Here is an 11,438-nt window from a genome sequence, read left to right as displayed (position 1 = left end):
TTTAATTGGCAGATAATGTTTTAAAAAAAAATTCTACCAACCCTTAACCATAATTCAATAATCCTATAAACCTAATAACCAAATGCACTTTTAACTCTTATTAGAATGAGATTTTAACCACTACGGTGCAAAGTTTTTAGATACTGCGTTGATAAAGTACAAGAGATACAATCAGTGCTTTGTCAGTGTTTACTCAGCAGTCAAGGACAACAATATTTGCATAGTATTTTTACTGACATATAGTGCACATATGTTTTGGGCAAAAACATTTTTGAAAATTAAAATACGAACATTTGTAACAAACAATTGACAAATTAGCCAATGCCAATGCAAAACTTTATCTGCCTGTTAAAAAAAGAAGATAATCTTCTCACAAACTGGTGTTTGATTTTGAAACAGGAAAAAAGTGGGGAAACAACTGAAAAGACTAACATTTGAATAAAACCTGAAAGCAAGTAAATACTTTCTATGCTGCCTTATGGTAAACTTTGGTAATATTGATAAAGAACAACACTGGCTGATGATAAAATACAGTCAGCTGGCATGGTGACACTGCCAGTATTAACCTGCAGGGCTGGACTGGGACAAAAAAATTGGGCATTTTTACTACAGACCGACCCACCAGGTAGTAAAGCCATAAAGACTTTGACTGAAAACAAACCCTGTTGTGACAGTGATGTACAGTCTTGTTGGTATATGTATGATTTCTATACATTTTACGTCAGATAAAAACTTTGGTTGTAAGATTTAGATAATTATTTAATAAAAACTAGGTATTTTAAATGAGAATAAGAAAGAAAAGTATTTCTTTGTGCCCACCTTTCCCTGTTAATGCCCTACCTGGCCCCCTGGCAAAACTTTGCTAGACCCGCCCCTGCACAGTTACCAGCTGTCTGCTACATAAAAAAGGATCCTGGTGTTATTTGTCTCTCAGAAACAGTTCATAACTTCCCTTCAACTCATTCATGTCACCTAAAAGGTAAACCTGTTTCTCCATCACCTGTTCAGCTCTGATGGTTCAGTAAGGACCTCTCCTGGTTTCATCTTCATGTTTCCCTCTCACCACATATCTAAACAGACATCATGACCAGCAGCTTTACAGCTGTGGCTCCAGCACACATCAGCTGATACTAGAAATTAATATTAAATACATTCTAACAACAGCCGATCAAGCTTAAACGTGCTGCTGTTGTTTAGCGCAACATCTGCTGGTTTCCTCTTTCTGGCGCAAAGTGGGCGATAAACAAGAGAGAAAAGCCGATCAGCTGATCATTGATCAGTTTCATGATTGAAGTAGCAACAGGAGAGGGAGGGGGAGAGAATGAGAGAAGAGGCAGCTGTGCAGCATAAAGACAGAATAAATCCAGCTTTGTGTCTTTTTTCCATTCTAGCTAAAGTCCGGGACAAACTGCGTCTCTTCTCAGCTCAATACGAAACGCGTAATATTTTCTCTGAATGAGGGACCATTCCATTTTTTTAAGGAGCCGTTGGCAACTCTACTAACCTTATGAATAAAATAAAGTTCACTATCAGTAACATCATAGCACCCACCCAGCTGTATAAAAACTCCGTCAAACTGGCTAGAACGCAGTATGAGTTATTGCAACTGACAGTAAAAAGTCAGCAACATGAAAATAAACTCCACCTAAACTTGGTTTATATCTGACCCAGATAGACTGCAGGTCATAACTTCTTACCTGAAGTTCAGTTCACCTGACACTCGGACTGGTGGCTGCTTCGGGTCTCTCCTCCTGCCTCCCCTTCCCTCATCCACCTGTTGCCTCTGTGGAAGCCCCGTCATAGCCACCACCAAACAACGGAGTTATTTCTACACATCGACCTGCATCTGGCCAATCCACCACCTCTCATTGTTCATGCCATTACAAAAAAAATAAGTCACTGGGGATATGCCCGGTATGCCCGATGGCCAGTCCAGCTATGTTAACCTGCAACCAAATCTGCAGCTCCATACAGCAATGTTACGACTTAGATTATATCTTATAACGCATAACTCTTATGTTAGCTGCCCTCAGTAGCATACTGTCTGAAATATTCCACAGCTGCAATAATTCTTTAAGTGTTATTTTTTTCCTTGGTATTCTAATTTCACCGAAGTTTACTAAACTCAACAAACTTGATATTACTTACCGGGACATTTATTCTGTCCTCATTTTCTTTCACCGAAAAATTGTTTCCTGCAGTGCCATCTTTCGCGCTTGGCTCTCCTACCTTTGCTAACGTGATGCGCGCTGCATTCACTTACACTCGGATATCTGAGCGTCACCGTGAAAACATAATCGGACATTTGATATTTGATTGAATTTTATTGTTTTGCCTTTGGGGTGGCACCTGGGGTGGCCAGTCTGGTTTGGGGGGTGGCCTGTGCCCCCCCAGGCCACCCCGCTGGACACGCCATTGCATCCATGGTGCTTCGAAACTCTCACTAGAACAATCTGCTGCTGTACTCATGATCACATGACATAGATGATTCTGATTGGCTGCTCAAATGCTCATTAGGGGCGGAACATTTTTATAACATTAGTTACCATAGGGCATTGGAGCGTGATGTCACGGGGGTGGGCGTGGAAAGGATTTTGGCCTGATGCGCCATATTATTTTGACCCCGAAAATGGCGCATCAGGCCAAAATCCTTTCCACGCAGCCAATCAGAATCATCTATGTCATGTGATCATGAGTACAGCAGCAGATTGTTCTAGTGAGAGTTTCGAAGCACCATGGATGAAGGTAAATGCACCTTTCAATTGTTTGCCAACCGCCAATACGACTGTCAGAAAGAAAGAAAGAAGAAAGAGTTTGAAGGTACCAGCTCTCAGGTATGAAGCTAACTTTCAAAAGTTACATGAGTACAAACAGGTACCTTGTCGGGTTTTTTTCGTTTGCTTGTTTTTGGTTGGTTTTTTTTTTAACCCTGTCCTGTCTGGCTGTTTTTGTGGCACAAATATAACGGTGTAGAGAAAGAGTTGAGCGCGCACGGGCAGAAATGTTGAGAGCGCCAGCAACACGTTGTTAGCGAGCGCAAATGCAAAAACCGAGCGAGAGGGGCTGCTGTTGTGTGTGTTAGTGATGGGTCGTTCGCGAACGAAATGGCTCTTAGAGCCGTCTCTTTGACGTGAACGACGGGAGCCGGCTCCTTATCGCGAGCCGTCACGTGGTTTTTTTTCTCTCTCTCTCTCTCGCTCTCTCTCTCGCACGTTTTTCCGCTTCACTCTGCACGTGGGCAGAGGGGGGGAGGGGCGGTAGTTACTCTCAGTAGCACAGGAACAGCCAGAGGGAGAGAGAGAGAAAGAGAGCCAGGGATAGAAAGGTATAGTAATCATCCACAACTATTTTCGGTTGCAGATGATAAAGGATTCAGAAAGTTTATTCATGCGGGCCCATATGACAGAGAATATACATGTTCTTTTTGTTTTCATATTATAATTTATATTTAATTGTGTTGTGGTTTGCAGTGTTTTGTGTTGTTTTCACTTTAAATTTGTAAAAGGAAAAAGATGAAAATTTAAATAGTTAAAAGTTGAAATGTGAATAGTTGATTTTTGTATTATATGATTTATTTATTACATTTTATGTGGATTTTGCAGCAAAATTATCCACACCCACCGCCGCGCTATGAATTGTGGGATATATGGGACCACGAAGCGTGCACCGGACCACGCTTGATATTTGGGGAAATCGACGGCGCATTTGAAGTACGCTTCGAGTTGGGACAGTCGTCACGTGGCGGTGACGTAATCGCACTCAGAATGCGTACTTCAAGCGTGCGGTCTCTGAATTGGGACACAGCCCCAGTCTCCATTTCAACTTGTGTTGAAAGTGCGGACTTCAAATGATATTCTCTTAATTGTGTTAATAGGCCACGTAAAACCAGAGTTATGATTCGAAACAGTACAAACGGTGTTTTCTGAGGACAGCGCTACCAAACACTCTCCGTTGGCGACCAAAATTTTAAAAACAAAATAAAAAAAAAAAAAAAAGGATGCATGTCTGCCATTACCTGCCAAAACCGGAAGTAACATAATATTTTGTGGGAAACGTAGTTTTTCCCCTCAGGGCCTTGATGAACCTATACTGGTGGTTTTAAGTTATGTCTGACATATGTCTGTGCAGTTTCTGGGATGCTTAGACCTCAAAATGCACTGTTGGAAATTATTTTATTTTCTATGTTTTGTTCTGTTACTTTTCTAAAAACAGATGGTGATCTTTTCTAAAAGCGATAGGACAGGTGTGGAGGAGAGTGAAGCAAGAGAATGGGTTCCTAAGGTGGGCAAGAAAAATCCAGCTAAGTTTCTGTAAATATGTTGTTTTCACACATCCATGGAAAATGAGCAAAATATATATTTTTCTGCTCTAATAACAGTCTGTGAGCTCATCTGAAGATGATGGGACAGATGACTGGAAACCCACACAGGATGAATCTGAAGGCTATTCAGAAGAGGAGGAAGAACAAGAACGTAAAAGGATTCCTAAGGTAGCCATGAAAAACAAAACTGGGTGTCCTATGCCACAAAGAGATGTGAAATTCATCCTCAGTTTCACTGCTTCCACAATCTATACATTCAACAAAATATGTCTTTGTATTCTTCTACGTCACATGGTCAGCTCATATGTATGGAACACCAGGACTGCCATAATGAATTAATTAAATACACCATTAGATAATTAATTAAATGTGGCAATAATTAATTAAAGAGAAGATTTAGAAGAAGATTAGAAATGAGTGATGATGGGAAACCTCCACCAGATAAATTTAAAGACAACTGAGAAAAGATGAGTTTAAGGAAGAGGTGAGTTAGTTCCAGTCCATTTTTAGTGAGGTCATGAGGAGGAGTAGTAGTGGGTTTCGTACACAAGATGAATTCAAAGACAGTATATATATTCAAAGAAATATAAAGGTCAAATCAAAAGTAGTCAGAATTACTAACAGTACTGCAGATAATTTATTTTCATTGGCATTTGTAAATATTAAGTAAGAGTAAGACAAAAAATAAAACTTTTTTAGTAGTTGTATGCGTCTTCTTTTTGTGTACAGGGGGCGTTCGTGAGCAGTGAGTTGCCGCAGAGGACAGAGGAACGGCAACAGGTTGCTGTCGCCTCAAAGTCTCAAAGGCATCACTATGTCAGAAATGGACACAAGTGTCCCATATGTGGACGTGTATATGCTGACTTCATCTACAGTTCACAGGGTGAGTAACGTGATCCCGCTGTGACACGCCTCCCTGCAGCAGCCATGTTGGTGACTCTGTCTCACATTATTTCAGATCAGAGTTTCCAGACCTCCGGAGTTTACAGCGCCACTGAGACCTCCACCAATCAGGTAAGAGCTGACCTCTGCCTCTGTCTCCTGTTAGTGTGATGCAGGTCAGCATAATGTTGCACATGAAAATTGGTTTGAAATTTGCACGTGTGAAGAGGTCATGTGATCAGTGACCCCATGAAGCTGTAATCAGTCTGTTTCTATTTTATTTTGAAAGGATGAGCAGGAAGGAGGCGTGGCTGACTCTCCCACGAGATCAGACGTGAACTTCAGCTACAGCCAGCAGGTACGTCCCGCAGCGTAGCTTGAAGGTGACATCATCGCGTGTGTGACAGCGGTGCCAGGGTAGCTCAGTGGTTGGCGCTGCTGCCTCACAGTCTGAGCGTCTCGTTTCAGACCCGGGGAAGTTCAACTTCCTGCTTCAGACTTCAGGAGAATATTGTTGCGACCGCGCCACAGACTGCAGCTGCCATCTCTGCTCCGCCTCGTCTCGGTGGGCGGCGATAAGCTGGACAGAGAACAGCTCTAAACATTGTTCGTCCAATCAAAAACCTGTACAGCAGGCCTAAAGCGCCTGTCCAACGTCATCCTCCAGAGGTCGCAACCTCTGAAGGTAATGGTGCTTGGACTTTGAGCACTTCCTGTTCCTGTGACGCGCCGAGCTCTCTTCTTCTCTTGGTTTTGGTCTAACGGCAGTCGGGACAAAGTCTGAGTGTGTATTTCCTGTTTCTGTTCAAAAACATAAACGCATTCATTCCTTTCTTCATACGGGAACAGGGATATCTGCATCTGACTGAAAGGAGTATTCCTTTTTCTCTTATGTCCATCACACTTTTTCTAGGATAGACTACTTGACTAGTATTGCATGTGCCTGTGAATACCGTGCCATAGTTATATCAGACCACGCCCCTTTAATTCTGACTGGCTATGCCTGACTTACCTAGAACAGACAGGAGTTGGCGTTTTAACCCCACACTACTATCTGATCAGTGTGTTGAGCAGTATGTGTAGACTGCAGAGTCCTCCAGTATTACTTCAATTTGGGCATCCAGGTAAGAGACACCTGAACAGTAAACAGCAGTCTTTGAAGCGGCGCTGACAGGTGAAGGTGAGACGCCTGAATGAACTCACGGAGCATCACAGAATGTTGATTCTGTTCTGGACGTTTTCAGTGGGAGAAACCTTTCGTTATCATCCAGGTGATCCTTCAGTCTCAGCTGACTGCAGGTTTCCGACCTATAAACGGGACATAATGACTGAAACTAGCTCAGCTCCTCCACTGGCAGATCTGTTTTAGCAGCAGAAGTCTGAGTGCACCTGAGTCACTTGCAGGTGTGGTAAACATCTTCCAAGGGCACTCTGATCACCTGGGTCCTGTGGAGGTCATGTGACTGGTGTTCCTCTCCTTTAACCTGTGGCTGCCGTTTCAAAGAGACACACGTTTCCTTCAGGTTCTTTGAATGTTTATAGATGATTCTGCAGGTGTTTCAGGTTCAGGTGATGACATGATGCTGTGAATTTGTCATGTGACCGTCATGTGACCATCTGTCTCCTCAGTGGTACCATCAGAGCTGCTGGAAGCAACAGCAGCAGCTGTATCCCGCCTCCTCACCTGAGACTGCCTACCCCTACCAGCCCTACACGCCCTACCTGGGCCAGGGGCCCCCTCTGCACGGTAAGAGTGATCGGTTCCAGCAGGTGGTGCTGCACTTCCTCCACCTGTATACAAAAGATGCAAGTTTCATCTTTTAGCTGAGCCTTCACTTCCGTAGCGAAGCCTTTCACAATAAAACAGTGCGATCAGGTAGGAGGCAACTGTGGGGAACACATGACTAACAGGAAGATGTGTGCAGTGATGTCATTACAGCATGGATGGTCCCTCAGGTGTTTTAATTTAAGCTCCACCCCCTTTACTGTGACTTGATCTGTCCCATCTTCCGTCCCCAGCTGCCTCCCAGCCGTTCTCTGAGACTGGGCGGATCTCCCATCAGCCCGCCAGCTCCTACCCAGAATCCTCCAGGTCTGCAGATGGACAGACAGAGGGACGCAACGGCGGTCAGTACTTTACCTTTACCTTTGGAGTGCACACGCTGCCAAAACAGGAAGTGTTTGTCAATAAAACAGTGTAGAAGTGCCGGAGGTCAGCAGGTCTGTTGGTGAAGCTTTACAGCTGCATAATGGTGAGAGTGGCGCAATGAGGACGGAAGGGTGGGGCAAACCCTACACCATCCAGCTGTCACATTCCTGTACCCAATGACTACTGTATTGTTATTAAGGTGAAATTTGACCGGATGAACATAGCAAACAGGCGTGGCAACAGACAGGAAGTGCGGTGCAGTAATTCTGGAGTCAGATGAAGGCAGAAGCACAATGGGCCAATTGCAGGCGCTGTTAGTCATTGGTCAGGTCACATGATTAGTGTGCCTCCACATTAAAACCCAAATTTTCTGCATTATAAACGAATTTACTTTGAAAATAAAGGCATGTGGTTTGTCTCCTCAGGTGTCTCCATGGAAAGCTCCTCCTCCATCAGTCCTACTCCTCCAGGCTCCGCCCCCTCCTCTGCTCTCCTCTACCCAGATCAGTCGCCCCTCCCTCCTCTCCCACTGCTCCACCTGCCATATGAAGCTCCACCCCCAAGCACCTACCTGACTACAGCCCCTGCACCTCCTCTTCCACATCCCGCCCACCACCCTCACCACTCTTCCTACCACCCATACAGGCCAATATCGACTGGAGGCCACGTTCTCATGTTGTTGGATACATTGCTGCCCCGCCCCCTCACCACACAGACACACTCTACATCCCACCCACTATGTAACGTGCATATTAGCTCAAGGCTAAAACCCCTTTTGTTTTGAATTAGTGGTAACATTATTATGAACACTTTTCCTGCAGCAAGACTTTCAAAATTAAAGTTAGGATTTAAAGGTAAATATTGGCTGGATGTTAATGGATGTTGCTGTTGGTTAAAATTCATGTTGTGACAGCCAATATGAGGTGGTGGGTGTGACCAGTCCCTATTTGTGGAGGGATCTTTGTGTTGATGTTTTGTTTTTTGGGTTTTGGGTGAATAAAGTTTGTTTCACCAGCAGATGGCGTTTTTGCTTCATCACATGACTATTGTCCAGCTAACAGTCCCAAACATCAACTTCCTGTTTTTTATGCTTTGAGCAAACAGGAAGTAAAATAATAAAGCCAGAAAGGTGCGATTCTCCACAGGACGTGAGAGATGGGGATCAGAGGGGAGTTACAGGTGATAGGTCGTCATCTCTGGCGAGGGGGCAGCGCCTCAGTGTGTCAGTTTGAGCTCTCAGGTAGAAAACTCTCACCTGTGCAGGTTAGGGGTGAGTGTGATTCATAGCAGCAGAAAATTTGAGAGCTTTGGAGGCTGACTCTGATTTTCTTAGTTTCCATGGAAACTAAAATCAATAAAGGCATTTTTTTCCATTACAGCTGCTGTGACACTGAAGTTCAGTAAGTAATCTGATTACACTGAGACAAAGGTTGATGGATGTTTGAACGACTACTTTGTCCAGACCTGTGATGAGCAGCGAAGCCTGAGACGACTCCCCCCACCCCCACTGAGTCGCCTGTTGTCATTTTTAAACCTTTATTGACACAGGAAGTGGCGTCACAGCCAAGAATAGAAACGCGGTGATGGAGGGACGTCCCTCAGCCCAGGAACTCTTTATCTGGATTTGCTTATGGTGACATCATCATTCGGGATGAGCTCACGTGGATGTAGCTGCTCCATCCACCGCCGCTTGTTTCATAGAGAAAAGCGCCACAGGTTGTATGAAAATCTGCAGATGGCGTGTTGACTCAGCCTGATACATGTTTAAATTATACTGTATGTGTATTGATCACTGTGGGTTTTTATAGATCTGATTGGTTAACGGGTGCTGGTTTCATACCTGCTGATAAGTTACCATGGTAACTTTTGATAGGAAGCACCTTCAGAAAAGCCTGAGTTACGTGCAGTTACCTGGATTAGAGGTCGGTTTGTGTGCTTATCCATTTGTTTTGTTGATGGAACCATGAATTCTGCAGTTTACCATCCTCTGGTTTAGTCAAAGTCCTGACGGCTTCATGCTCTAAAACCCTCCAGTGTGACTGAATTACAACAATTCTGCACAGACTGTTTTCTAAAACAGCGAGAGAACAATGAGCAGAACAGCAAGCATAGCAAAATATTACCTTTTAATTTCAGTGTAACATACAGCCGCCTGATAACAGCACCACAGGTAGGTTATTTACACAAACACTGGACGTTTGGAAGGTGCCCTTATTAACCCACCGGCAACAGTTGCCGTTTTAACCCCCACACATCAACAAAATTAAACATACAGTCAGTAGGACAAGTCTAAGGAGTGAAATGAATTCACTTATTTTGCTGCGAAAAATCTGGGATTAGACGGGTTCCATCATTTCAAAGAAACAAAGAACTGGACAGGTTGGACTTTTATCGAGCTGCTGTGAAGCCTCTGGTGCTCCGGGATGACGGCCCCAGGAGCTCAGATCATTGGTCTGACCCCCACCCCACCCTCAGAGATGGAAGACCTCGCTCGACCCCAAAAATCAGGTGTGCTGATGACATCACAGTGACCTGATCTGAGGTCAGCGCCACCGCTCTGATCACAGATCAATGATCAGCTGTAAAAACCAAAGTACTATGACAGAGAAGTAGCTCCAGCATCGGCCTCAGTGCCCGGGTAGGTTACGTATGTGTTGTCACGGGAACAGTTTTGCTGGGATCTCTATGGTCCAGAGGTCGCGACCTCCCAGAGCTCTCAGTGGGGCCTTCAGCCAGCGAGGGTTGGACAGGTTAGTCAGGTGCTTCTCCTGCAGACCAATCAGCACGGCCGACTGCTCCAGGCACTGTAGGTCCTTCCCCTGGAGGGAGGCGGGGCAAAGCCAGGTCTGGCCCACATCCACCAATCCTAAAAGAGACCACAGGGTTCGTTCAGGGATGTGTAAATGTGGCAGAGTAAATAGTGATTCTAACCTGCCACCACGCCGCGGCCGAACCGCTCCCCGGACTCCAGAAGTGCCTCAATCTGTCCATCCCCAGCAGGCCGCTTAGCACCGCCCACCACTCCAACCCCTCCCAGTCACGCTGAGCCACGTGGACCGCCAGCGTCTGGTTCTCCAGTGGAGCGAGCAGCGGCCTCCAGCGGCTCTCCACCGTCTTTACCCCGTCCAGAACCAGGCCGGCATACGGCTGCCGGTGTTCCAGATCTACTGGCGTTTAGATCAACTGGCGTTGGTCGAACAGATGTGTGGCAGTCTTGCGTTTCAGTAGCTCCTACCGACAAACCAGCAAAAAAAAGCCAAATGTGTCATCTGTGACACTTGTGAGGTTGTCTCAAACACACTCCGTCAGTCTTGATGCTGTTGAACAACAAAATGTTTAAAAATGTGGCGAGTTTACCTGGTGATATCCTCGTGCGCCACGCGATCGCGAAAACAGCAAACAATTAACACCATGCCGTTGTTGTTCACGGGACAGCAAGAGTAAACGATCGGGAGACTCTTGTCGTCGTTATCGTTCCCCTCGCACGGTTTATTTCTCCGAATTCAGCGTTTTTGCTTCACAACTACAGCGTGCAGTTTACTTTGTGCACTAACATGGAGTCGAGTCAACCAGCGCCACCTCTGGCCAAGTGCCACAGCCTACAGCCAGATCAACCTGTGACACACATCTGCACCACGTTTGAATTCGTGTCATGCACATTTGTACCTTTCAATTGTGTCTGTTTGTGCGTCATGCAAATAAACCTTTGGAAAGAATGAAATGATATCATATATTCCTTATTGGCCTACATTTGTACAAAATTCCAAATTATATACACAAAGTCATAGAAATCACCACTCCAATTGGTCATCATGATTTTAATATTCTCTTTTTCCATAACAATGAAATACACCTTGGACAAATATGACACATCAATATTTCATTAGTGTTGTCACATCACATCCTGTAAGCATCGTCTGTCTGTGTCTTTTCCCTGAAAATGAATATTTCCAGCCAATATAGGCAATTCATCAACATGGCTGGAGTTATATACAGTCTGTATAAGTGTGGTTAATCTAATGAAGATTTGTAAGGAGACGGCAGTTACTGTGAATTCACAGCAGTTACACAGTGATTAGTAATAAA

The 11,438-nt window shown here is 44.7% G+C and overlaps 1 protein-coding gene and 1 pseudogene across 2 annotated transcripts; one reads left to right on the top strand and one right to left on the bottom strand.

Moving 5' to 3' along the window:
• Positions 1–2,630: 2,630 nt before the first annotated feature.
• LOC146648987 (uncharacterized) lies at positions 2,631–8,363 on the top strand. Of its 2 annotated transcripts, none has more exons than XM_085385825.1 (9): positions 2,631–2,834; positions 4,213–4,281; positions 4,379–4,489; positions 5,051–5,204; positions 5,280–5,335; positions 5,493–5,561; positions 6,833–6,950; positions 7,223–7,330; positions 7,778–8,363. In XM_085385825.1, the coding sequence occupies exons 1-9, from the start codon at positions 2,736–2,738 to the stop codon at positions 8,134–8,136; spliced, it is 1,143 nt and encodes a 380-aa protein (XP_085241951.1). In that variant the 5' UTR covers positions 2,631–2,735; the 3' UTR covers positions 8,137–8,363. The 2 variants fall into 2 exon arrangements, with proteins under 2 accessions (XP_085241951.1, XP_085241952.1); XM_085385826.1 differs by having other exon boundaries at positions 2,646–2,745.
• Positions 8,364–9,366: 1,003 nt separating this feature from the next.
• On the bottom strand, positions 9,367–10,526 carry LOC146648986 (EOLA-like protein; annotated as a pseudogene).
• Between the last annotated feature and the right edge of the window lie 912 nt (positions 10,527–11,438).

Source organism: Rhamphochromis longiceps, linkage group LG17, assembly GCF_057381845.1.
Source record: "Rhamphochromis longiceps isolate RC_006_pf linkage group LG17, R_longiceps_female_GT1.1, whole genome shotgun sequence".
Taxonomy (NCBI): domain Eukaryota; kingdom Metazoa; phylum Chordata; class Actinopteri; order Cichliformes; family Cichlidae; genus Rhamphochromis; species Rhamphochromis longiceps.
Note: the sequence above shows the minus strand (reverse complement) of the source record. Positions and strands in the feature narration are given on the sequence as shown.

Coding starts and splice junctions, on each gene's coding strand:
- LOC146648987 (XM_085385825.1), top strand. CDS start 2,736: ATGGATGAAGGTAAATGCACCTTTCAATTGTTTGCCAACCGCCAATAC. Junction 2,835..4,212: donor TTGAAGGTACCAGCTCTCAG/GTATGAAGCTAA, acceptor TTCTAAAAACAG/ATGGTGATCTTTTCTAAAAG. Junction 6,951..7,222: donor CCAGGGGCCCCCTCTGCACG/GTAAGAGTGATC, acceptor TTCCGTCCCCAG/CTGCCTCCCAGCCGTTCTCT.